Here is a 26,347-nt window from a genome sequence, read left to right on the forward strand (position 1 = left end):
GGGTTGGGAGACTAATCTTACCTATACGTGTGTGGTTGCCATGATAACCAATTCTCTTATCAGAATGGCAACCATGAACGTGATTATTATTTTAATCTAATGCAAGGCTAAAACATTTAAGAGAATTTAATTTTAATGCTGGAAAAACTATCCCTGTTTGGCAGAGGTAAACACTGCGTCTTTGTAATTGCTTTCTTCATGCTTCCATTTCATTTCTAGCTAGATTATACCTTAATCCAGTTGTTTTCACATTCAGTAAATCCAAACCGTGTTTAACCGGTTTATTCATGAGTGACTAAAGTGAAGAAAGTTTTGTCTTTTCAACTCAAGTGGGGATTTACTCTTTGCTAGAAGGGAGGGTAGGGAGGAAGGGGGTCCTAAGTCTGTAACCTGACCAGTTTCTCCTGTGTTTTTTTCTTTTTCTTTCTGTTTTTTTTTTTCCTTCTTCCAGTTTGCCCAATCTTGTGAGACAGGTCCTTTGTGGTCTTAGTGCAGAGAGAGCAACCCATTTGCTCTCTGCTTTTATGAGCACCTTCTCTTCTTTATCATTCTAGTCATAGGACTGTAGAATCATAAACTTAAGTCTAGAAGGTACCTTAAGGACCATTTAATCTAATTTGCTCATTTTACAGATGAGGAAACTGAGGTGCAGAGAAGTTAAGTGACTTCTTCCAAGATCACATGGATAGTAAGTGGTTGGTACTACTGTTACTTCCTAGCATTTATATAGAGCTTTAAAGGGTGCACGTTAACTTACCTGATTCTCACAACAATCCTTGAAGTAGGTGCTATTATTATCCCCATTTAACAAATGGGAAAACTGAGATCCAGAGAAGTTAAGTGACTTGCTGTATCACATAGCCAGTAAATGTCTGAGGTAGCATTTGAACTCAGGTCTGCTTGATCCCACAGCCAGCACTCTATCCGCTATGCCTCCTAGCCCCTACCCAATAATACAACGTATTAAATACACTATTGGTGGAACTATGGACATTTTAGAAAGCAGTTGGGATGATGTGGTGTGGTTGCTTGTAATGAACTGCTTTCCCCCTCCCCCCTTCCCTTCTTAATTCTCTTACCCTCAACACTAGCTAGGACTGCTGCAAACTAGGAAGTTGTGGTGCAGATCTGGGATAGTTGGAGTTAACTTTGCACCCAGGTAGGTGGGGGTCCTTTGGGCAAAAGGAAAGGAAATAAGTATTTATTAAGCACCTACTGTGTGGTGGCCACTGTGCTAAGAGCTTTTATAAATATCTGATTTGATCCTTACAACATTCCTGGGAGGTAGATGCTATTGTTATCCCCATTTTACAGTTAAGGAAACTGAGACAGACCAGTTAAATGACTTGCCCAGGATCACAAAGCCAGTAAGTGTCTGAGGCTGGATTTGAACTCAGATCTTCCTGACTGCTAGTGCTCTATCTATTGTACTACCTAGCTGCCAAGAGGAGTATAAAAGTAGTTTTTTGAGACTGGTGGAGAGCTCCTGAGGCTCCAAAGAAATAGCTTGTTCACTTCCTGGAACTCAGGTCCTCCCAACTCCAGGACTGGAGCCTTTACCTACTGTGCCACCTAGCTGCCCCGAGACACATTTCTTCATAAAAGTTGAAAGGTCCCTACCTAGCACCATAGGTGGAAGGAACCTAGCCCAACCCCTTTATTTCATAGTTGACTAAATTGAAACCTAGACAATTTTAATGTCCTAGCCTTTTCCAAATTCTTTCAGGCCCTCCACAAACAACCTGAAAAAATGTGTGTCACTTCATACTTTCTCTCTAGTCACCTATCCAGATATAGGCATTCCTTAGCTTTCGGGAGATGTCTAGAGGATATCTATGGTCCATAGTCCACAGTGGTCCATAACTTACTAGAGAGTCACATGCTCTTCCCTTTCTCTTCCTGATTGCTCACACCATTGCTGGTATGAGTGTCCTAAAGAAACCAGCAAGTAAGGAAACATTGCTCCTTCTTCATGGCAGAGAGGTGGGGAACATATCTGAAACGAATTTTATAGACGTTGTCAGAGAAGGTCTGTTAAGTGCTTCTGACTCCAGGCTCAATGATTCTGTGCATTAAGCCTTGCTGCCTCCTTTATTTTTATTTTTTGGTCTAGGCAATGGGGTTAAAGTGACTTGCCCAGGGTCACACAGCTAGGAAGTATTATGTGTCTGAGGCTGGATTTGAACTCAGGTCCTCCTGACTCCAGGGCCGGTGCTCTATCCACTGTGCCACCTAGCTGCTCTGCCTTGTTGGCTCTTTATTAAAGATACAAAGCATTCTCTGGGTTGATTTGTTTTCCTTGACTGCAATTATGACTTTTAAAAAATTCCTGTTGTTTTATAAGGTAGGGTTCCTATTGGGGGAAGGAGTGAGTTAATGGGACAGAAAAAAAGATAATAGAAAACAAAAATACTCCATAAAACAAAAGATTATACAGAATAGGACAAAAAGGTTAAGATGGGACACAAACAGGACAATTTTGTTAATATAACTTAAAACAACCAAGTATATATTGGAACATTTCTGTTTGTTGATGGTTACATTCATAATTAAAAAGAAAAATTTAAAAGCAAAAGGCATTAATTAATAATTTCTTCAGTACCACCTTACACTTTCCATATTGGCTAACATGACAGAAAAAGAATATGACAAATGCTGGAGAGGATGTGGAAAAATAGAGACCCTAATGCACTGTTGGTGGAGTTGTGAACTAGTCCAGCCATTCTGGAGAATAATTTGGAATTATGTTCAATGGGCTATAAAACTTTTTGACCCAACAAAACCATTACTAAGTCTGTATCCCAAAGAGATCAGAGAAAAAGGAAAAGGACCTATGTATACACAAATATTTCTAACAGTTCTTTTTGTGGTGGCAAAGAATTGGAGATCGAGGGGATGCCTATCAGTTGGGGAAGGACAGAACAAGTTGGGATGAAATACTATTGTACTATAAGAAATGATGAGGGGGATGGTTTCAGAAAACCCTAGGAAGATTCTATGAACTGATACAAAGTGAAGTGAGCAGAACCAGAGGAACACTGGAACAATGTGGTAACAACGATCAACTATGAAAGACAGCTACTCTTATCGATATAATGATCCACAACAATTTCAAAGGACTTAGGACGAAAAATGCCTCCTACCTCCAGAGAGAGAACTGATGAACCCAGGGCAGACTGAAGCACATTTTCTTCTTGCTTTTTCTTTCTTTTGCAACATGGCTGATGTGGAATTATGGTTTGCATGACTTCATATATATAATGGATATTACTGTTTTTGCCTTCTCAATTTGGGGGGAGGAGTGGGAGAGAGTGAGAGGCTTTGAAGCTGAAAATGAAAATTTTGAAAAATAAAATAATTTCCTCAGGGAGCAAAATTTAGCCCCAAGTAAAGGAATGAACAAGTTGAAACATACATCAAAGGAAAATCTAGTGACTTTTCTTTTATTTTATGCTCTTTGGTGAGGCAATTGTGGTTAAGCGAGTTACTCAGGGTGACACAGGAAGTGTCAAGTGTCTGAGGTTGCATTTGAGCTCAGGTCGTCCTGACTCCAAGGCCGGAGCTCTATCCACTGTGCCACCTACCTGCCTCTAGGCAAAAGTGACTTTTGTTCCATGTGGCCTCCTCTTATGAAAGTGAAAGTATCTGAGCCTTTGCAAGATAAAGTTAAAGGAACATCTCCTTTATCTGTATGGAGATCAAAGGATCGAAGGCTATTTTCCATTTTGCAGGTGAAAAAACTAAGTGGACAGTTGAAAAGCATCCCTAAGTCCTAGATGCTAGATAACAACCCAGACAATAGTTGTGTAAATACAGGCACTGTATACTACCACTTTTCCCTGGTGGGAAAGAATGAATGAGCAGCATTCCATTCTCCACTACCCAGTTTTCTTTGAGTGGACCATCCCTAGATTGCATACCTTTCAGGCAGAAGTAGAGAAATGCTGAGTTTGGGTAGAAAGAGTGGATCAGATTTAGAAGGCGAGTCATAAACCCTGTAATGAAAACAAGAAAGTTAGATCATAGCAGATAGAGCCGGAAGGACCTTAGCCCATTGATTTGATGTTTAACCGTGTCCCTTTACAGGCAAGGAAACATTTTTACATTTTATTTTTCCTCCTGACTCAAAACCAAACTGACACCCCACTTTTGAATTTGGGGAACAAGTGAAGGCCTTCAGGTAAGCTCTAAAGTTGTAAAGCTAGAGGCCTTAATTCCTCTGCTGGCATCATCTTCTGGAGGAGAGATACTATTTCCATGGTCTTTGCCTGCCAAATAGGGCAGCTATATAGTCTGTCAACCTAAATTCCCTCTGGTATTTGTTGCTTAAATTTCCTGACGGCTGTGGGTCTGGTGTTATGCAATAAACAGCTCCCATTTTCCTTCCCCAGAGGCAGCTGTGTTTCAGATGCTAGGGAGATGGCTTTTTATAATAAGGCAAAGCCCAGTTGGGACTATGTAGGATGAAAGAGGATCCAAGAACAAATATAGGCTATTGAGTTACCCTGTGGGGTTTGGAGGGAACTACAGAGAACCAGTAATTGCTAAAGAGGTCCTACTTGGCCACTGATCCACTGGCTATACTTTGGGAAAGACTCTCCTGGGACTCAGTCTTCCCATCTATCAAATGGGATAGTAAGGAGTATCTGCCTCTGCCTCCTGAGAATAGTTGACTAACTGCATGTACTTAACTTACATTGCAAGCTACGTGGAGCAGTGGGTAGGACTTGGAGTCAGGAAGATCCACATTCAAATCCTGCTTCACTTACTAGCTGTGAGATCCTGGACAATACATTTAAACTCTCTCAGCCTCAGTTTCCTCATCTGTAAAATGGGGATAACAATATGAAGGCCGTCCTTGGGTTATTATGAAAAACAAATGAGTTAACCTATGTAAAGCACCTTGCAAACCTTAGAGATCTTTATTGATGTCATATGACCCAATATCATCATTTATTCAGTACTCCAGGCATCTCCCTTTTTCTGCTTCTAATCCAAACTTCCATTTCTTCTGAGTTCTGCTAGGTTTTAGGACACCTGACTGCCTGACTCAAGAACACTGGACTTGAGAGTCAGAAGACCTGGGCTTATAACATAGCTCTACTGCACTCTACTAATACTTCTGGGCTTCAGAATCTTTAACTGTTATGGAGGGGACTGGACTAGAGGGTCTCTAATTCACATTTCCATAGTACTCAAAATGCCAGCCTCCTAAACTCCTGAAGGTAGGGAGGGAGTGCCAGTATTTTTAGTCCTATTTTACAGATAAGGAAGGGCCAGTTAGGTGGCATAGTGAATAGAGGGCAGGGCCTAAAGTTAGGAAAACACATCTTCCTGAGTTCAAATCTGGCCTTTGATACTTACTAGCTGTGTGACCCTGGGCAAGTCACTTAACCCTGTTTGCCTCAGTTTCCTCATCTGTAAAATGAACTGGAAAAGGAAATGGCAAATCATTCCAGTACCTTTGCCAAGAAAACCCGGAAGTGAGGTCATGAAGAGTCAAACATGATTGAAATAACTGAACAATAAAATATGAATAGAATGTGAATCCTTCCTATTTAATTTTCAACTGGATAATATTTTTCATTATATATCCACATATTTCCATCCTGTCCCCAGGAATCCAGTGAAGATATTTTTGGATTGGGGTGTGTGTACTTTCCCAGGAACCTCCTGGGAGGATAAGGAAACACCCCCTGTCGCCTCCTCCTCCTCCTCCCTCCTCCTCCTTCTCCTCCTCCTCCTCCTCCTCCTCCTCCTCCTCCTCCTCCTCCTCCTCTTCTTCTTCTTCTTCTTCTTCTTCTTCTTCTTCTTCTTCTTCTTCTTCTTCTTCTTCTTCTTCTTCTTCTTCCTAGGCAATGAGGTTAAGTGACTTGCCCAGGGTCACACAGCTAGTAAGTGTTATGTGTCTGAGGCCAATTTGAACTCAGATCCTCCTGACTCCAGGGCAGGTGCTCTATCTACTGAACCACCTAGCTTCCCCAGCCCCTACCTTCTTGCCTGAATTATGAGAATTTGGATTCTTTTAAAAGATAACTTCTTCAAACCTCTCTCACTTCAGAAAGTTCAAGCCTTTGGGTCTAAAGTTGCTGCATGACCATCCATCAGATAAATAATTTATTCTGTGATTGGTAGGTATGAGGGGTTTTTTTAAATTTGTTATGTCATCAAGTTATAATTTGCATCTAGAGGTTTTAATAAGGCTATTAATGGCATACCGATGTATTGTGTTGAAATACCCTTTTTGAAAGGAAATACTGCTGTTGAATCCTGATCCCAAATTCTGATCCTGCAATGTTTCATAGACTTAATGACTCTACTTATAAGGTTTCAAGTTGCAACGTTCTTCAGGACTGATTTCCTTTTGTGACTCAGAGTTCCACTACCCCTCTAAGGATCCATGTTAGTCTAGATTAACAGGGTACTTATCTTCAGGGGTTCCCTGTGGCTTTCTGGATCAAATATAAGCTTCCCAGCTTGGCTTGTAAGCCCTTAACATTCTAGTTCTATCTCCCTCCTACCTTCCCAGACTAATTTCACATTACTTCTCATTTAGGTATTGATTGTCCCAACCAGTTTGGTCCATTTGCTACTCTCCAGACAGGATATTCCATATCCCTCCTCTGCACTTTTGTGTAGTTTATAGATAGACTCCTTCCTCACCCCCTTCTCTTAGAATCCTCAGTTTCCTTTAAAGCTCAGCTCATGGGAAGACTACCCTGATCCCCTAGTTGTCAGTGTATGTAGCTGGGGCGTATGGGGCGTTCAGGGAAGAACAGCACCTCTGGTGTGAGGGCTTGCTGAGTCCTTTTCATCCACCTTAAGGGAAATTTTATATCTCTAAACACTCTCACAATAAAAGAGAGAAAGAGCAGATATATGCTTTGGGTATGAAACAACAAGCAAAAAAAAAAACAACCCTAGAAAACTAACAAATTTAAAACTACAAATTAAATATCAAATTAGAAATCTTAAAATTCAAAAAAGAGACTCACAAAATTGAAGGAAAAAAAGAAGACAGCCCATTGAATTAATAAATAAAATTAGGAGCTTTTTTTTGGGGGGGAAGGAAGGGAAAACCAATAAAACAAATGGATCATTAGAAACCAATTTTTCAAAAAAGAAAGAAAACCAAATTAGAAAAGCAAATTACCAGTATCAAAAATGAAAATGTTGAAATCACAACTAGTGAAAAACAAATACACTGATAGGCACCATGTTGTCCAACTATATGCCACAACTACTGACCATATAATGAAATGGATGAACATTTACAGAAATGTAAAATGTCCTGATTAGTAGAACAAGAACTAGAAGACTTAAAACCAAATTTTAGAAGCAGAAATTGAACAAGTCATAATGAACTCTCAAAGGAAAACAAAGAAATCCAGTACTAGATATATTTAAAAGCAAATTCTATCAAACATTTCAAGAACAATGAATTACAATATTATATAAACTTTGAAAAAGTAGGAAAAGGAGTCCTAGTAAATTCCTTCTATGATACAAATATGATATTGATACCTATACCAGACAGAGTCAATACAGAGAAAGAAAGCTATAGACCAATATCCCTAATGAATATTGAACAATAAAAATAATACAATTATACTAATAGATACATAAAAGCTTTCTTTGAACAAGATACATTGCCCATTCAGCCTACTAGCGTTTATTTACTAGAAAATTATTAAGTGCCTAACAAATGCCAGGTGTTGTGTTAATGTTCAACACCCTAGAAGGCACAGAAATAAAGGGATCTTTCCTTAATATGATAAATAGAATCTTTCTAAAACAAAGAGCAAGCATTATTTGTAATGGGGACAAACAAAAGACTTTTTAGTAAGATCAGGTGTAAATCAAGAATGTCCATTAGAGTTATTATAACATTAGAAATTCTAGCTATAGCAATACAACAAGATAAAGACATTGAAGAAATAAACAGTAAAAAAGGAAATCAAAGTATTGCTTTTGACAGATGATATGCTAGTTTACTTAGAGAACCCTAGAGAGTCCGCTAAAAAACTAATTGAAACAATTGAAAACTTCAGCGAGTTTACAGGATACAAAATAAACTTACATAAACCATCAGCATTTCTCTCTGTTACCAACAATATCTAGTAGGAAGAGATAGACAGCGAAATTCTATTTAAAATAACTACAGAAATCCAAGATACCTGGGAGTCTACCTGCTAAGATACACAAGGGAACTATTTGAGTATGATTCTGAAATGGTATTTACTCAAATAAATGTGGATCTCAATAATTGGAGAAATATTCATTGCTCATGGGTAGGCTGAACCATAATAGGGTAGGCTGAACATAATGAAAATGGCAATAATGCCTAAATTAATTTACTTATTAAGTGCCATACCAAACAACCAATGGATTAATTTATGAAGCTAAAAAAATTTCATCTAGAAGTAGAAAAACTTGAGAATCTCAAAGGAAATAATAAGAATAAAATTGGAAGGAAGCCTAGCAGTGCCAGATCTCAAACTATGCTACCAAGCATTAAGCATCAGTATGATTTGGTACTGGCTAAGAATTAGAGAAGTCGACAGGTAGAGCAGGTTAGGCAAGCAATATACGGAAATAAATGAGCCCAGTAGCTTAGTGTTAGAAAATCAAAGATCCCAGCTATTGATAATTTGCAGAGAAGGTGCCAGTCTTCATTGCTGAAGGGAATTTTTTCACTTAGAATTCCCCAGGATGAAATCTCAGGCCCAGTAAGAAAAAAAGAGTCAGTGGGGCAGCTAGGTGGCACAGTGGACAGAGCACCCCCTGAAGTCAGGAGGACCTGAGTTCAAATCCAGCCTGAGACCAAACACTTGACATTTATTAGCTGTGTGACCCTGGGCAAGTCACTTGACCCTAATTGCTTAAAAAAAAAAGAAAAGAAAAGAAAAGAAAAAAGAAAAAAAAGAGTCGGTGAGATCGTGGTCTTAATTTTGAGGGTTTAAGATGAAGACTCTTCTTGCCTCTTTTCTCTTCCTCTTTTCTTCCTGAGAATCTGTTCTGCTTTGGCCATTAGAAAGACCTTCCTCCTCGTTGTCTTTAAGAATAGTCATCACCTACAATGAACTCATGCAAGTAGCTGGCCAAAATAATAGTGTAACCTCATTTATCCAACTCCCTGCCCCCAGTGGAGTTAAGAGCATTCATTTTAACTGGGCCTGACAGCTTGCACCAAAGGACTTCAACATCCTGTCCGTTAGAGAAAACTCTTTGTATTTTATCCTCCAGCATCTAGCATACCTCATGGCACATAGTAGGTGTTTAATAGTGCTTGTTCTTTGGTTGACCTGAATTGTTTCCTACTGGAGAAGTCTCAAAGTGATGACTTGACCAAAAGGGCTTCTGTCCTATGTCTGACCTTTAATTCTCTCCCGTGTTTGGAAAGAGATCTGAGACACAGTCCCAACCCACGTGGACAGGCGAGGTTGTCCTGTGCACTTCCCTTTAGAAGCCTGGGAAAGTAGAAAGTGAATGGAACCTGGTATCCAGAGATCTGAATTTATACTTGAACTTGCTACTTCATGCCTGTGAACCTTGAGTAAGTCATTTAATGTCTCCAGGTCTTAGTTTCTTTGCCTAGGGAGTTGGATTAGATGGTAGAGATTTCTGTGGATGGACTATTTTTTTACATTTCAAAGAACTGGGAGGGAGCTAGGGAAGAGAAGGGCCAGCTAGTGACCTCAATAAGAATCCAGCCTGGAGCAACTGCTTGTTTTTGATATTTGTGGAAGCTGACCAAGTCAGGTGGTCCTGCGATTGTCTGTATCTGAAAAGCATTCTCGTCTTACAAACAGGCACATTGACAGGGACACATAGCCAGTTACTGGAGCCGAAGCTCATATTGCCTTCAGTCCTGTGCTCCCACCCCGGCTCCCCCTTTTCCTTCTGCACGCTCCCTTACAGAGCTCAGGCAGCTACCAATTATAAGAAAACCCTTAACTCTATTTCTGAGATCCTTGATTGATAGCCCTGGTGAGTAAAATTATAAGCCTTAATGAGAGCATTAATTTCTGGGGAAAGGGAATTGATCAGAAGAGGGTTCTCAATCACAAGTGCTGCAATCAGTGGGTCGAGTTCAATAATGGCCTCAAAAAGGGAATAGAGTTAAAAGAATTAACTTTTTTAAAGGTCATCAAAGGGTATAAGAAAGAAAGAGAAAGACAGACAGAGATGGAGGCAGAGACGGATATAGAGACACAATGAGACAGAGAAGAGACAGACAAAAACAGAGAAAGGGATATAAACCAAGAGCAAGGGGTGGGAGAAAAGGAAGAGAGATGCAGAGAAAGCAAAAGGGAGAGAGAGAAATGGAGGGAGAGAGAAAGGCAGAGAGATAGAGAGGAGAGAGAGAAAGAAAGGGAGAGAGAGGGAGACAGAAAACTAGAGAGACAGAGACACAGAGAAAGAAGGAAGCAGAGAGGGAGAGAAAGGGAGGGAGCAAGAGTAAAAGGGTGGAGAGAGAGAAAAGGAGAGAGAAAGGGAAGGTGGGAGAGAGACAAGAGAAGAGAGACAGGGAGCAAGAGAAAGACAGAGAACTAAGAGGAGAGAGAAAGAGGAAGGGAGGGATGGAGGGACAGGGGGAAGGAAGTGACAGAAGGGGAGAGGAAGAAAGAATGAAAAAAAAACAGGATGGAGGGAAGAGCTGAACATGAGAAAAACTGAATAAAGTTTTTTATGGGCAGGACCAAGAAAATAATATATACAAATGATCGCAACGTAAACAAAGGCAACAGTAAGACACAGCCAGACTCTAATGAGCAAACTTCGTCCTGGAGAATATATTTCATTCTTCTCAGTAGAGAAGTGGGAAGCTATGGGTGTGACGCTTATACTATTAGTGTGGTCATTTTGCTGGTCAGTTTTGCTGAAATATTTTTATTTGTTACAAGAGAGAACTCAATGGATAGACCAACATTGACAAGTGAATATGGTATAAAAATAGAAGAAATCAATACAATTTAAAAAAAAAATTTAAGTTGATAGATAAGTTCCCTTAACAGGTCAGTCTCTTTAAGCAGCTCTTCCTATTCTTCCACATCATTATTTTTTTTTCTTTGTATCTTCAAAATTTCATTCCTGAGGACTTCCCATCCCCTTGGGCCTGACTTTACCTGTTGAATTTTAGCCTATGAGGTCTTGAATATTCTTTCTCTGAACCCTTTGAAATTTATTTTCTTAAAATCAAAGGTTCATAGCAGACTGTGCCCCATTTTGCTCTCCTTCTCTATCACAAATTCTAGTAAGTGGTCCTTCTCCGCCAAGGTCCCAATTATTTTCACTTGAGGAGACAGTTTGTCCTTGTTGATAAGAATCTGAACCAGCAGGGCAGCTAGGTGGCTCAGTGGATAGAGCACTGGCCCTGGAGTTAGGAGGACCTGAGTTCAGATCCAGCCTCAGACACATAACACTTACTAGCTGTGTGATTCTGGGCAAATCACTTAACCCCAGCTGCCTCACACACACACACACACACACACACACACACACACACACACACACACACACACACACACATCTGAGCCAGCATAGACATTGCCTCCATGAGTCCTCCAACCTTGTTGATTCATGATTATCATTAAAGTCAAGACTAGAATCTATGAGTTGCTCAGTATTTGCTAGAGAGAGATCTCCAGCAGATATCAAGATTCCCAGAGTCCTGTATTTTGCCATCAAGGAACTACTTCTGAAATGGAGATTTGATTATTTTCAGTTTATCTTGTCTATAGCCTATTTGTGTATAATCATTTGCATGTTTTCTCCCTCATTAGTCTGTGAGAGCAAGGACTGTCTTTTGCCTTATCCCTGTTGCTTAGCAGAGAACCTAGCAAATAACAGGCATTTAATAAATGTTTATTGACTGACTAACTGATTAACTATCTATGCCTCATATTATAACGTAAGCTCTGTGCCTGAGGTCAATCCGGCTCCATTGATCACCCTACTAAGAACACTTTTTTGATTGAATCCATTGATCAAAACTAGGTGTGAGGCCCAAACTCCTCATTTAGCACCTTCTTCAGTCAGTTAAAGGTTTTGGATGAGAGATTTGGTCATGTCCCGACCAGGGGGAGATTCATAGGGAAAGGAATGGGGACCTCCAGGATCAAGCTAGAAAGAACTTAATTCTACAGGGGCAATCAGAAATAGAAGCTGGCGCAGTGCTGTGCCAGAGAATGGAAATATTTTCCCTTCAGGCATCTCTGACAGCTGATGCCACTGATTGTGCCCACCTACTCCAGAACTGAGGGAAGTTCCAAGGGAAGAGAAAGGAGTAGATATTTCTATAGCACATACTATGTACCAAGCAAAATGCTTTGTAAGTATTTTCTCATTTTATCCTCACAACAACCCTGCAAGGGAGGAGCTGTTATTATCTCTATTTTACAATTGGGTAAATTGAGGCAAACAGAAGTTAGGTGACTTGCCCAGGGTCACACAGCGAGTAACTGTCTGAGGTTGGAATTTAATTCAGGCTTTCCTGGCTCTAGGCCCAGTGCCCTATCCATTGCACTACCAGCTGTCAACAAAGTTTCAAGTTCCAAGAAAGGTAGGAAGGGGCCAGGTCATGAAGAGCTTTAAATGTCAAACAGAGGAATTTATGTTTGATCCTGGAGGTAGTATGAAGCCACTGAAGCTCATTGAGGAGAGACAGGATTTGTCAGTGATGACCCACTGCAAAATCAAGAATTCTAAGTCTCACTGTTAGTAAGTCTCCTATGAGTAAATGTAGTTGTTTTCTAGTGATTATCATTGTCTTGATGGCTCCCAACTGTCTTAACAATGTGCAGCCAACTTGGATCTACCTAAGACAACACTGGTACAAGCAAGGCAGTTGACCAAACCCTTCAAAGCTTCTTCACAGCTCATCTCAATGGTCTCAAAATCAGGTCAATTACCCTTCTTGACCTTCTGCTCTGAGTTCTTGATGACCATATGTTCCAAAGTGAAATCATTTGAAGGCTCAGCAAATAAGCACAATTCTTCACATATTTTCTTTAATAGTTTCCAAATCTTATAAAGTACCTTTTAATTTATGAAAGTTCTTTGGACACAGATAGCTGGTAATATCACCTACCATAGCCTTTAGGAACACCAGGGTAACTCCCAAAAGATCAAAGAAAGAGGAAAGAGACACTTATGTACAAAAATATTTATAGCAGCTCTTACTGTTACAGCAGATAACTGGAAACTAACAGGGTGCCCATCAACTGGGGAATGGCTAGATAAATGGTGCTATATCAAAAGCCATTCCCCAATAGATAGGTGCTTAAAGAATATAAACAAACAGTTCTGGAAAGAAGAATCGCAAACTATTAACAATCATATGAAAGAATGTTCTGAACCACTAATAAAAAGGGAAATGCAAATTAAAACAGTCATGAGGTTTTACCTCACAACTTGCAAACTGGCAAAGATGACAAAAGATGAGAACAATCAATGGCAGAGAGAAAATAGGCAGACTAGTGCATTGTTGCTGGAGTCATGAATCAGTACAACCACTTTGGAAAGCAATTTGAAATTATGCAAATAATAGTGACTACAATGTCCATGTTCTTTGACCCAGAAATTACACTAAAGGCTTATGCCCCAAGGAGGTTATTGATATGAAGAAAGTCCCTGTATACACCTAAATATCTATAGTAGCACTTTTTGTGATAGCGAAGAGCTGGAAGCAAAGTAGATGACTATCAAGTGGGGACTACCTACACAAATTGTTGTACATGAATATAATGGAATGTTACTGTGTTGTAAGAAATGATGACTGTGATGAATACAGAGAAGCATGGAATGATTTACCTAATCTGATGAGAATGAAGTAAGCAGAGCCAAGGAAACAATACACATGACTACAGCAATGCAAACAGAGAGGAAAACCACAAAGCAATCAAAAGTGAATGTTGCAAAATTGCCAAGAACCAGCACAACTCCAAAGAAGAAATGTGAGAAGACACCCCCATCCCACTCTTTTGCAGAGGTAAGAGGTCCATGGATATGGTACATTGCACATATTTTCAGACTTTTTTTTGATCAGTTTTGATCAGTTTTTCTGATTTTTTCTCTCCTTTTTCTTTAAAAAAATTGTTATATGGAATGATTCTCTATGAAGGGAAGGAAGAGAAATATTGGAAGAAAATTTAGTGAAATATGAACCAAAAGATATCAATAAAATTTGTTAAAAGCAAAAAATGATGATTTATGAATGTAATGGAATATTATTATACCTTAAGAAATTATGAAAGGGATGATGTCAGAGAAATCTTTGAAGACTTGAATGAACTGATGCTGAATGAAGTAAGCATAGCCAAGAGAACAATTTATTCCATAACAATGATACTATAAAGAAAAAGAACTTTAAAGATTTAAGAACTCTAGTCAATGCAATGACTCATCATGATTCTATCTCTATGCAGAAAGGTGATACATCCGAGATGTATGAAGTAGGAGCAAGACTGGCCTTAGAGTTCCCAGACAGGAAATACTCTCTACAATAGAAACTGTTGTGTTATGTGTTAGGCTACTTCTGCTTTCATCTCCCCTAACCAATCAATAAACATTTGTTAAGCACCTACTATGTGCCAGGTAATGTGTTAAGCACTGGGTATACAAAAAGAGGCAAAAGACAATCCCAGCCCTCAAGGAGCTTACAATCTTATTCTCCTCATCTCTTGGATAGTCAATTCAAAGATGTGTCACATACTGCAAAGCCTGGGAGGCATTGAGCTAACCAACTTCAAACTTCATGGAAAGAAGTAAGCAAACATTGATTAAGGGTTACCATATTCCAGGCACTGTGCTAAGGGATTTACAAATATCTCATTTTGGTCCTTACAACAACCCTGTAAGGTAGGTGTTATTATTATCCCCATTTTAGACCTGAGTAAACTGAGGCTAAGAGAGGTTGTGACTTCTCCAATGTCTCATGACTAGTAAGTATCTGAGATCAGATTGAAAGTAAGGTCTTCTTGACTCCAGGCCCAGTGCCCTACCCACTGTTTCAACTGGTTGCCTGTGGGCACACTCTGAAAGTTACTTATTATTTTAGGAGTCATTTTGGCCAAGATCTGAATTCAAATATTTGAAAAGAAAGACATTTTGAAATGAAATTCAAAAGAAATACATTTCCCTTTATTTTGCTAAATGGGCACAGTGCCCATGAAGCAGCCATCTAACTAAGGACTTTGTAGTCTAAGTCAAAATATGTGCAAGTTGAAGTGCTTAATCCACAGATATTTTTTCTTGATTATTTTTTCTTGATTTTTCTTGATACTTGAAGAAGTTACATGAAGGACAAAGCCAGTAAGTTGAGTCAATAGCAGAAACATGCAATCATCAGTTTCTAGTTAGGACTTGAAATCTTTTGCTTTAAGTGAAATAATTTTGGTTTCAATTTATCCTCTCCTCTTAGATGCCCCAACCAACTTGAAAATAAAATAAAACAAAAGCCCCTCACAAGAATCCCAACAATACAGCTTGCACTACAATGTCATCTCCCACCAAAGCAAGATATAGTAATTTTCTTTTTAATGATGAGAACATATAGAGAGTTTGGGGTCATAAAAGGTGACATCATAAACAAATTAGAGGAGCAAGGGAGAAATTGGCTTTTAGCTTTATGGATAGCAGAAGAGGATCATGAACAAATAAGAGAGAGGCTCACAAGAGGTAAAATGGACAATTTTGGATCCATAAAATTAAAAAAGTCTCTGCACAAACAAAACCAATACAAATAAAATTAGAGGAGAAGTAGGCAAAAGGGAAAAAAATCCTTGCAACAGGTCTTATGATAGAGGTCACATTTCTGAGGGAATGGATTCAAATTTATAAGCATAAGAGCCATTCCCCAATTGATAAGTGGTCAAAGGATATGAACAGACAATTTTCAGAGAAAAAAAGCCAAGCTATTATTAGCCACATAAAAAATCCTCTAAATCATTAATAATTACATAAATTAAAATAGCTCAGAGGTTCCACCTCACACCCATCTGATGGCAAACAACATGAAAAAAGAAAATGACAAATGCTGGAAGGGCTGTGGAAAAACAGGTTTATCAATGGCACTGTTGATGGAGCTGTGAACTGGTGTAGCCATTCTGGAAGGCAGTTTGGAACTGTTCTTCAAAAGTTATTCAACTGTGCATAACCTTTTGATCCGGTGATGCCACTATGGGGTCTATATCCCAAAGAGATCAAAGAAAGATGAAAAGGACGTAAGTGTACAAAATTATTTATAGCAGCAGTTTTTGTGGTGGCAAGGAATTGGAAACTGACAGGGTATCCATCAACTGGGGAATGACTGAATAAATTACATGATGGAACGCTGCCATGCTATAAGAAATGATAAAGAGGGTGGTTTCAGAGAAACCTGGGGAAATTTATATGAACTAATGCAGAGTGAAATGAGCAGAACCAGGAGAATAATTTATACAATGACAACATGGCTGTAGAGATGACTGTGAAAGACGTTAGAACTCTGATCAATGCAATGACAAACCGTGATTCTAGTAGACCCACTGGGGTACTACCTGCCTCCTGAAAGAGAAGTGATAGACTCAAGGGCAGATTGAGATATTTTTTCCCCTTTGAATATGACCAATGGGAGAATTTATTTTGCTTAACAATACATGTTTGCAAAAGGGTTTTGTTTTTCTTTCTCAATGGGGGAGGAGAGATGGGAAGACAGATAATGGGTTTTCAGTAATTGGAAAAAAAAATGAAAATTTTAAAATAGTAAAAAAATTAGAAAGCAAAAAAGAAAAGAATTAAGGGCTACTTCTAATAATCAAATTTGGGGTGTGTCTATCTGGGGTCTGATGCCTCCCAATCACTTACTGTAATTATGTCATTGCCATTCAGAGTTGTGAAAATCTCATATTTTGTCTGGGGTATGTGAAATCCCTTTTATATGTATAGGTATTGACTGTGCCAGAAGAGAGATATTAATCACTGATCTTAGACTGTTGTGGATCATCAGACATTATTTCCATCCCTGCTTTCTTGGACATTAACAAAATTTATTATATTCCCTCTACTAGATTATAAGATACCTGAAGGCAAGTACTGTGTCTTACCTCAGCTTTTTTTTTCATTTTCTCTAGTACTCTGTTGAATAATATTAATAAAGAAATAACTGATGAAAAGAATTTATTTGGAAATTTATCATTGAAAGAACATGCTAGAACCTAAACTAGAGAGAATTTAGCATTCATTCATTCATTCATTCATTTATTTAATTGTGCCAGATTCTGGGAAAGTTGGAAAAAAACTCTATGTCATGGTCCATACTTTCATGGAGTTTAGTATATGTGAGTTCTGTTTTGAAACCTATTCAAGGATATTTCATTGCTGAAGTGCCAAACAGAACTCATTATATGATACTTAAACATAGAAGGTTGGGTAAGTTGTGGACCCACAAGATTGTGTTACAAGGAGACTCCCCAGCAGGTTGTTGAGCCTAGCCACCTCCTAGAAAATGGTCATCTATGTTTACTGGTGAGTTTGAGAGGGTTGCCTGGCCTTCAATGGCCAAAAAAGAGAAGAAGATTAAATAACAAAATCAATCCATTTCAATCCATCATGAATGCCACTTGATAATGTCTTACAACAGAAAGAAAGCATTTGGTGAAGTGTATGATTTAGCATAATTTGAGTCTTTAAAAGTAAATCAGAGTTGCCAGAAATTGAGGTGATTCCTGTTCTGGGTGGTCAGCAATTTGTGGAATCTTGTAGTGAATCTCACCCTTTTTCTCTTTAAGGCCAGCTCTCAATTAGCTATGCTCATGATGACTATGGAGAACGAGATGAATTGAAATCAGCATATCATCTCCAGTCTTCATTTTAATCAATAGTTTCAATTCCCTCAGTAAGCAAACCTTTCCTAGGAATGATGACAAACAGTAGAATCGAGGACTGTGAGATTTCCTCCATTTTTTCTACCTCTATTTGCTCGGAAGAAAGTGCTGATGACCTGCAGTTTTGAACATCTGGATCTGAAGTCCATTTGCCCTTTCTCTTGCCGTTTCTCCTCCAATCACCTCTTATCTCTCACTATCCACTCACTCTGTCTAGCTTTGCATGACTTTTTTCTGATTATTGAAAAAATAAATTTGTGGCCAGATTGAAATGTTGGCAAGATAGTAAGAATTTAGAGATGAACAAAACCTGTTTTAATCAGCCTCTTTCTCCCAGTAAGTAAATTTTTTTCCATACAGATGCAGTTCTATTTGAGAGATGTAGGGAACAGTTTTTGTTTTATTTCTTTATTTATGATTTTTATACATGAGAGTCACTATTTTAAAAAAAAGTCTTTTGTCTCACAATCCTTTGCACATCCAGTGTGGAGCATAATGTGAGCTCTAGGTATTTAACAGTAAGTGTTGATATTACTTTGTATCTAAGGGATAGAAACTAGCAAGAGACATTGATAAAATAAAGGGAAGATGATTTAAATTCAATATATATTTTATTCTTTGTAAATACAATGAGTACAACTTTTTAACTTCACAAATCTGTTAATTCACTTTGTACAAGAAAAGTTTTACTCATCCTATGATAGTCCAAGTGCTGATTTTTCTCAGGGCTAGTATCTAATAACAAATCAAAACATGAAAAGTACAGCAGCTATCTTCAAATGTTTGTTTCTACATTTCCATAAGTATAGTCTCATATCAAAGAAGCAGCGTATAGTGTAACATTGTGTGTGTGTGTGTGTGTGTGTGTGTATGTGTGTGTGAACAAGGCTTTACTTAGGACCCAAAGTTTTCTGAAAGGCATTGTAGAGTCTCAGAGACTGTTAGCAGTTTATCAATTAAGAAACCTTTTAGTGTCTATCTCTTTGAAGTTCATTCTAGCGTGCTGTGTATATTCAGTTGCTGTTCTGCATGTCTCATTGGACCAAGAGTTCGGACCCCATTGCCTTTGGTTTCAGCACTATGCCAACGGGACAGCAATCAGCTCACTCAGAGAGACATCTCTGCTTTATTTGGTTTTGCTGTTTTATTCTTCCTTCTTTGACTTGTATTCTTTTTGCAAAAGTCTTCTGTCTTTGAGATGTTATCCAAACTGCAGTCCTGATGAGAGAGTCATCTATGTTCACCAGTTGATTTGATAGGGTTGCCTGGCCTTCAATGGCCAAAAGAAAGGGGGGGGGAGATAATCAATAACATAAAACACTTTTCAATTCATAATGAAGGCCACTTGACAATGTCTTACAACAGAAGAAAAGTGTTTGGTGAAGTATTTGATTTAGAATGTTGCCCACTGTATTCAGAACAAATTTGTCAACTTAAGTTACTTTCTGAAGGCTGCAGTACATTGTATTACCTCCAGAGTAATTTTTGGTAATCCAACTTCATATACTGAAAAGGAAAAATGAAATACTGTATTTTGGCTTTTGTTATATCAGAATCATCTTCTTGGTGAGTGATAGAATAGCATGGCCAGTGGCAACCACAGTCGTGAGCCCCTCCCAGGGAGAAGGGAAATTGATGAGTTCTCTCCACTCGGGGTGTCCTATCAAGCAATGCCTTTTCTTCAGATCTACAATCTTCTGTAGAGGCAGCAGGTCATATCTACTGGAATAGTCTTGTGCCAATTAATTCTTTTACTTTTTTTTCCTCCAAAGGCTACACATTCCCAGGTTTATGCTTCCTGAAGGTTTTGTTAGTTGAGGCTTGTTCTCCAAAGGTAAAAGTTCATCTGACACTGTCCATCCTGAAGACCATGAATATTCAGCAGAGATTAGATATCACTGGATTTGTACATATCTGAAAGCAGTCTCGTAATTGGCACATTGCCAATGGTTTTTTTGAAAAACACTTCTTCTATTGTAGATGGGCTAATGGAGCGTAAGGCTGGCAGAAGCAATAGGAGTTTCCCAAATCGACAAGGTTGAGTGGGATACCTGGAATGAATAGAAATCGGGCGAGTTAGATGAGCATTTGCTAAAGTGCTTCCTATGATAATATTTGCTTTGAAAAAATCTTAATATCTTGTATTTGGACAAAAACCATATCCAAAAGTGCCAACTGAGTTTTTGACCTGATTTCATTAATAACAGGGTACTTCAGAAATGAATTGGGTGGTGTCACTTATTTTGCAGAAGGAGAGATGGAGGCATACTAGCCTAGTGTTTATTAAAAACCTACTGTGTTATAGGATCTGGTGATTCAACTACAAGAAAAGAACAAACTTGCCCCCTTCCACTCAGGTGTTAGAATATTTGCCCTCTTTAAAATTACTTAACTGTGTAAACATTGTATCTGGTCAGTAAGCTTCTTGAGGGCAGGGACTAATTTTCTCATCTTCATATTCCTAGTGCCTAGCATAAAGCTTTGAATGTAAATAAAGCTTAAGAAATGCTTTTTTGAATGAATAAAAGTTTCTCGATTCTTAGTCCCAATGCTTCTCCCCCAGACTGCTTCCTTCAAATGAAATGGCTCCTTTTTCTAAGTGTTTCTCCAAATTATTATTCAGGATTTATACTTAGTCACTCACAGGAATAATTCTATTACATTACAAATTAAAGACTAAATTCTGTTGGGTGGGAATGCCACCCAACTTACATGTCAATGAAATTGGCATCTAATTAAAGATGAAAAAGTGTTGAACAATTCTCTCTCTTGAGGTCCAACATCCATCTGGGCTCTGATGCACAAGCTTAAGTCTCTGCTGCCTGTACAGCCTTTGAAACTGCAGGTCTATACCAATGTAATCCCCATTGTTTCCTTTATCACCAGATAGTGACAGAATTTGTTAGATGGGTTGCTCTCTCTGGAAATAAATCACAAGCATAGACCAACTGCTCCTTGGGAAACATATTGGTGAAAAGGCCAAGTTTAAACTGTCATGCTGGAAACTGAGAGGTATATGAATTCATTCAAAGCAAGCACTTTATCAAAGACAGAGTTAAGTGTCCTCTTCCCTTGTCACCAAAAACACTATAGAATGGGTGAGTCAAAGTCCAAAGTCCAAGTGCCAATTCCTTTATTGATCTCTTCTTCCCTTTGAGACCATGAAAATTATCCCCTTGTCCTCATTTCCGATTCTTTGTTCTGGTCTTGAATGAGGAGGTGACCCTTCTCATTAATGTCAATTCCTCTACACATACATTTGATCCCACCTTACTCTATAATCTTCAATATCTCCTTATCTACTGGTATAGTCTGTGCTGCCTACAAACATGCTGAAGACTTCCTCATCCTTAAACTTTACTTTACTTTGCATCCTTTACTCTACCCTACTATCATTCAAGCTATTATCTTATATTTCTCCCCTGTTTTCATAGCTAAACTCTTTAAAAAAAAATAAAGCTATCTACTCTCATTGCTTCTACTTCCTCCTACTCACTTTAACCCTTTGCAATCTGCCTTAATTAAAACTGTCCTATCCAAAGTTACCAATGGTCTCTCCATTGCCAAATAGGGTGACTTTTTTTTTTTTATCAACTTCGTCCCTCTTGAACTATCTGCAGCATTTTCCTGTTGACCACTCTGGCCTCTTGGACACTCTCCCCTCTAGTTCTTGTGACCTGGTTCTCTCTTAGTGCTTCTTCTCTTTGCTTGACCCTCTTTAGTTTCCCTTGCTGGATCATTACCCATGTTTTATTTCTTAACTGTGTGTGTAGCTCAAGCTCCGCCCCAGCTCCTATTCTTTTCTCTCTCTACACACACACCCCCACACTCTCTCTCAGTGATCTGATCAGGTTCAATGGGTCAATGATCATTTGTATACAGATTACTCCTAGATCTATTTGTCTAAATCTAGTCTCTCTCCTAAACTTCAGTCCCTTATCAACTGCATATTGAATATTTCCCTATGGATTTCTAATTGGATGTGGGCATCTCAAAATTATTATATTCAAAACAGAACTCATTATCTTTTCCCTCAAAGCCATACCTCTTCCTAATTTCTGGCAAGAGCACCACAGCCCTTTCAATCACCCAGGGGCATAGTGTCATAGTCATTCCTGACTTTTTACTCTCTCTTACCCCCCTATATACAATCGTTTGCTTTGTCTTGCTGATTCTACCTCTAAAACATCTCTTATATCAGTATCCTCCTTTCCATTAACAGCACAACCACCTAAGTTTGGACCCTCATCACTTCTCATTTGGACTAACACAATAGTCTCTTAATCAACCTCTCTGCCTCAAATTGCTGTCTTCTCCACTATATCGATTTTCCTAAAGTACAGATCTGACCACTTTACTCCCCTGCTCAAAATGCTCCAATGCCTCCCTCTTGCCTTTAGGATAAAATCCAAACTTCTCTACATGGTATTTCAAGTCCTTCACAATCTGACCTTCACCTGTCTTTCCAGGCTCATTACAAAATCCTTCCCCTCATGCCACTCTATGCTCCAGCTAACCTGGCCTACTTTTTGTTCTTCCTTCAAGACATTCCATCTCCTGATTCCCTGCCTTTGACTGGCTGTCCAGTGGACAGCCTAGAATGCCCTCCTTCTTCACCCTAGCCTCTAAGAATTCCTCAAACTCTTCAAAACTCAGCTCAAGTGCCATCACCCACATGAGGGCTTTCTTATTATCCTAGCTATTGGCACCTCCCTAAAATTATTTTGTACCTACATTGTATAAACTTTATATTTCCTTACATGTTTACATGTTTTTCCCTGATAGAATTCAAATTCTTTGAGAAAAGGGATTATTTCATTTTTATCTTTAGGGAAGGAGAACCTACCATTATTACACATAATAAGCACTTAATATGGATTTGCCAAATTGATGTCTGATTTTTCTCCTGAAGGAGCTTTTGGGTTTTTTTGTTTGTTTGTTTGTTTTTGGGTAAGGCAATTGGGGTTAAGTGACTTGCCCAGGGTCACACAGCTAGTGAGTGTTATGTGTCAGAGGCTAGATTTGAACTCAAGTCCTCCTGAATCCACGCTGGTCCTGTATCCACTGTGCCACCTAGCTGCCCCCTGAAGGAGCTTTTGAAGATAGGCAAGGGACTCAAGACCTGAAAAAAATATGAATGTCAGTGGAAAATAGAAAGGTCATAAGTCAGAACGATTCCCAACACTACAAGTGGGTCTACAAGTAAGGGTTGGTTTACTACTTGTTGTAGCTCTTGCAGAAGAGTTTCTTGTCCACATATAGGATGGACTAAATGGTGTCTGGGGTCCTTTCCAAAGCTGAGATTTTGTGTGAATATTGCTGGGTCTGCAGTGGAGAATGATTTTAAAACTGGCCTTACAGGGGAAAACCAAAAAGATTGTTCTCAGAGAAACACTGGTACCCACATGCAGCCGTGGTCCACATTTCAGGCATTATAACCATAGGCTTTTGCTAGGCAGGCCTGGGAACCAAAATGTAACTTTATTTTCTATGGAGAAATGTATTCTTTATTCTAAATAAGTTACCTAGATAAGAACTTTGGGAACAAAATCTTTTTAATAGGTTGAAATCGGCCTGTATGAAAGCAGTGATTGCTTATCAGCATTTTTTAGATCTGTCTTAAGTAACAGCAGAACATTTAGAAATATTATGAAGACCATTAAAGATCAATTTGTTGAACTTTTTCATTTTATAGGTCAGAAAACTGAGGCCTAAGGAAGTGAGATAGCTGATCTACAGGTACCATTCCTCAACCTTAATTGCTGAAGGTTTTGTCTTTAAATTCATACAAACGACTCCTAAACTTCCATATAAACCTAACATTAAGAACAATCCTCCCCTTTCCTCTTTACCACACTGACCCTTTTCCTTACTACTATGGCAGAGAGATGAACAGTCTCAGGGACATGCCAAAGGCTACTTAAAAGTCCATAATTGGACTCTACTATGACCTCAGTTGGAAAGGGGTCCAGTTAAAGTACCAGATTTGGAGTCAGGCGCTATTATTTCAAATCCAAGCTCTGAGCTATGCTACATATCTATGGACCTCTTGACCTCTAAATCTCAATTTCCTTATCTGCAAAATGAATATAATAAGATTTACAGACCTCATGAGGTTGCAGTGAGAAAAGTACTCTGTAAATGTTACTGTTTGCAAAGTGCAGATTGGATATGAGGTTGGCCTCTGAGTCAGGAAGACTTCTGACATATATGGGCTGTATGACCCCCCAGGCCCCAGTTAGGCACTTAACTTCACCCTGTAAGACTATGTATTACAGAACAGGTGCTGAAATGCATTGGTAGATAGTGTCCTCATTGGGAGTTCTTATACCCATGAAATTACAAGTCTGATCCAAAAAGAAAAACTAATCCCTTAGCATGCTATAAAAATGTGAGCTACTGTTATTGTTGTTATTCAAAGTTCTGAAGTTTTCACATGATTAGAAACTCATGTGGGAGTCAATTACTCTCTCAAAGACAGTCAACTCTTGATTTCTTATGAGTAAATCATCTACTCTATAGTATTCTCTCATGGCTGGTCCTGAGTCAAAAAAGGGAAGGGGTGACAAATCCATTCAAAAACATGAATTGAGCACCTCACTTTGGGTGTTATTGAATTAGGCAGGAACAGAGAGAGAGCCATGTACATGATTTGAAGTGCATATTTGAAAATTACTCTGTGTCACTAATTCCTTTTTTTTAATATTGTGAATTTCTTTTTAATAGTATTTTATTTTTTCCAATTACATGTGAAGACAAATATTAACATCCTTTTTTTTAAATTTTGAGTTCTAAATTTTTTCTGTCCCTCTGTTATCTCCCTCTTCCCTAAGACAGTAAACAATTTGACATAGGTAATATATGTGCAGTCATGTGAAACGTATTTCCACATTAGTCATGTTGTATGTCACTAATTTCTAAATGTGGTTTTGGAAAAAAAAAACCATACCCAGGAGGAGGGATATTTGAGGACCGATTCTGCCCACCTGTGCTTGTGTATTTTATATGGCACAGATCAGACGTACTGACCCTTCAATTCTATTTGGAGTTGGGAAGAAGAGTGATATCCAAAGGTCAATGAGTCACGGATTCAGCCTTTAGTGACCCTGTGGCATCAGTTGATCACGGATCACTTCCCAGAGGGGCAATTCACACCTAGACCTCAGGTAACTTGGTAGCAAGGGGTGATATATAAGATTCCTTCAGGAGAACACTCATAGCAATGGGAAAAGCACTGATAATGACAATAAAAAAGATGCTCAGGACCCACCTGCCCCCATAGTTCCTCATTGCTCCTTTAAAACAATACCTTGCATCTTTTCTCTCTCCCTCTCTCCTTCTCTCTCCCTCTCTCCTTCTCTCTCTCTCTCTCTCTCTCTCTCTCTCTCTCTCTCTCTCTCTCTCTCTCTCTCTCTCTCTCCCTCTCTCTCTCTCTCCTCTCTCTCTCTCTCTCTGTATCTCTCTCTGTCTCTGTCTCTCCCTTTCCCCCTCCCCCTACTAACATGACTTTGAATGCCAATTTTCAAACACCAGCAGAGGCATTCCTGTTTCTCCCAGCTTATATATGCTGATTTCACATAACTTCAGTATAGGAGAGATGCTGGAATACACATTCAGATTACTGCCTGTAGCTATTGCATTTCCATACCCCAGAATTCCGCTGCTATGATATACCATCTTTGGTATACCATGATATACCAATTTTGCTATGATAACTCAATAGCATTTGCTCCTTAACTACTCCATTCTTCACAAGGGAGATTGTGAGTCTATGCTCACTAGCTTCATGGAACTAAGAGCTGACACAGGGAAAATCCCATAACAAACATGATCCTAAATGTGCTAAATTATATCTTTAAGCCAAGAACATAAACTAAGCAGGGCGGGTCAAGGCAGATATTTTACTGCTCCTAATGATGGAAGGCTGCGTGTTGTGGAGAAAGCACATGACAAAACCCTGGTTTGAGAGTTAAAAGACCTGGCTTTGATTCCTAGTTTAACAACTTCCCAGCAGTCTAGGCTTTTTGTCACCTCTCACCAAGATTATTGCAACTGTCTCCAAATTATTCACCCCACTTTGTGCCTCCCCGCTTCAATCTGTCCACCACACTGTTGCCAAAGTGATTTTGCTTCAGTGTTTCGCCACTTCTCCATGCAATAAACTTCAGTGACTTTCTGTTACCTCTAGCCTCAAATCCTCTATTCAGCTCTTTACAAGTTTGCCTTTCCAGACTCATCTCTTCCTGCACTCTTCAGTCTAGCCAAAATGGTCTTTTCTCTATTCCTCACATGTTGACGCTCCATCTTCTATCTCTGTACGTTTTCAATGGCTGTTCTCCCATGCTGGAAGGTACTTCCTTTTTACCTTTACCTCACAGAATTCCTCTTTTTCTCCAAGATGCAGATCAAGAACTAACTTCTATACAAAGTGTTTCTCTATTCCCAGCTTCTAGTTCTCTCTCCCCGTCCCTAACTACTTT

The 26,347-nt window shown here is 38.9% G+C and overlaps 1 protein-coding gene across 1 annotated transcript in view; it reads right to left on the minus strand.

Moving 5' to 3' along the window:
* Nucleotides 1-18,552: 18,552 nt before the first annotated feature.
* Nucleotides 18,553-26,347, minus strand: part of NR2E1 (nuclear receptor subfamily 2 group E member 1) — a 30,976-nt gene continuing 23,181 nt past the window's right edge. The window contains exon 9 of the mRNA XM_021008167.2: nucleotides 18,553-19,918. Coding sequence (XP_020863826.1) covers nucleotides 19,756-19,918 — 163 coding nt within the window. The 3' untranslated portion in view covers nucleotides 18,553-19,755. The remainder of the gene's footprint in view (nucleotides 19,919-26,347) is intronic.

This window comes from Phascolarctos cinereus, unplaced genomic scaffold (assembly GCF_003287225.1).
Source record: "Phascolarctos cinereus isolate Bilbo 61053 unplaced genomic scaffold, phaCin_HiC Scaffold_5;HRSCAF=322, whole genome shotgun sequence".
Lineage (NCBI taxonomy): Eukaryota > Metazoa > Chordata > Mammalia > Diprotodontia > Phascolarctidae > Phascolarctos > Phascolarctos cinereus.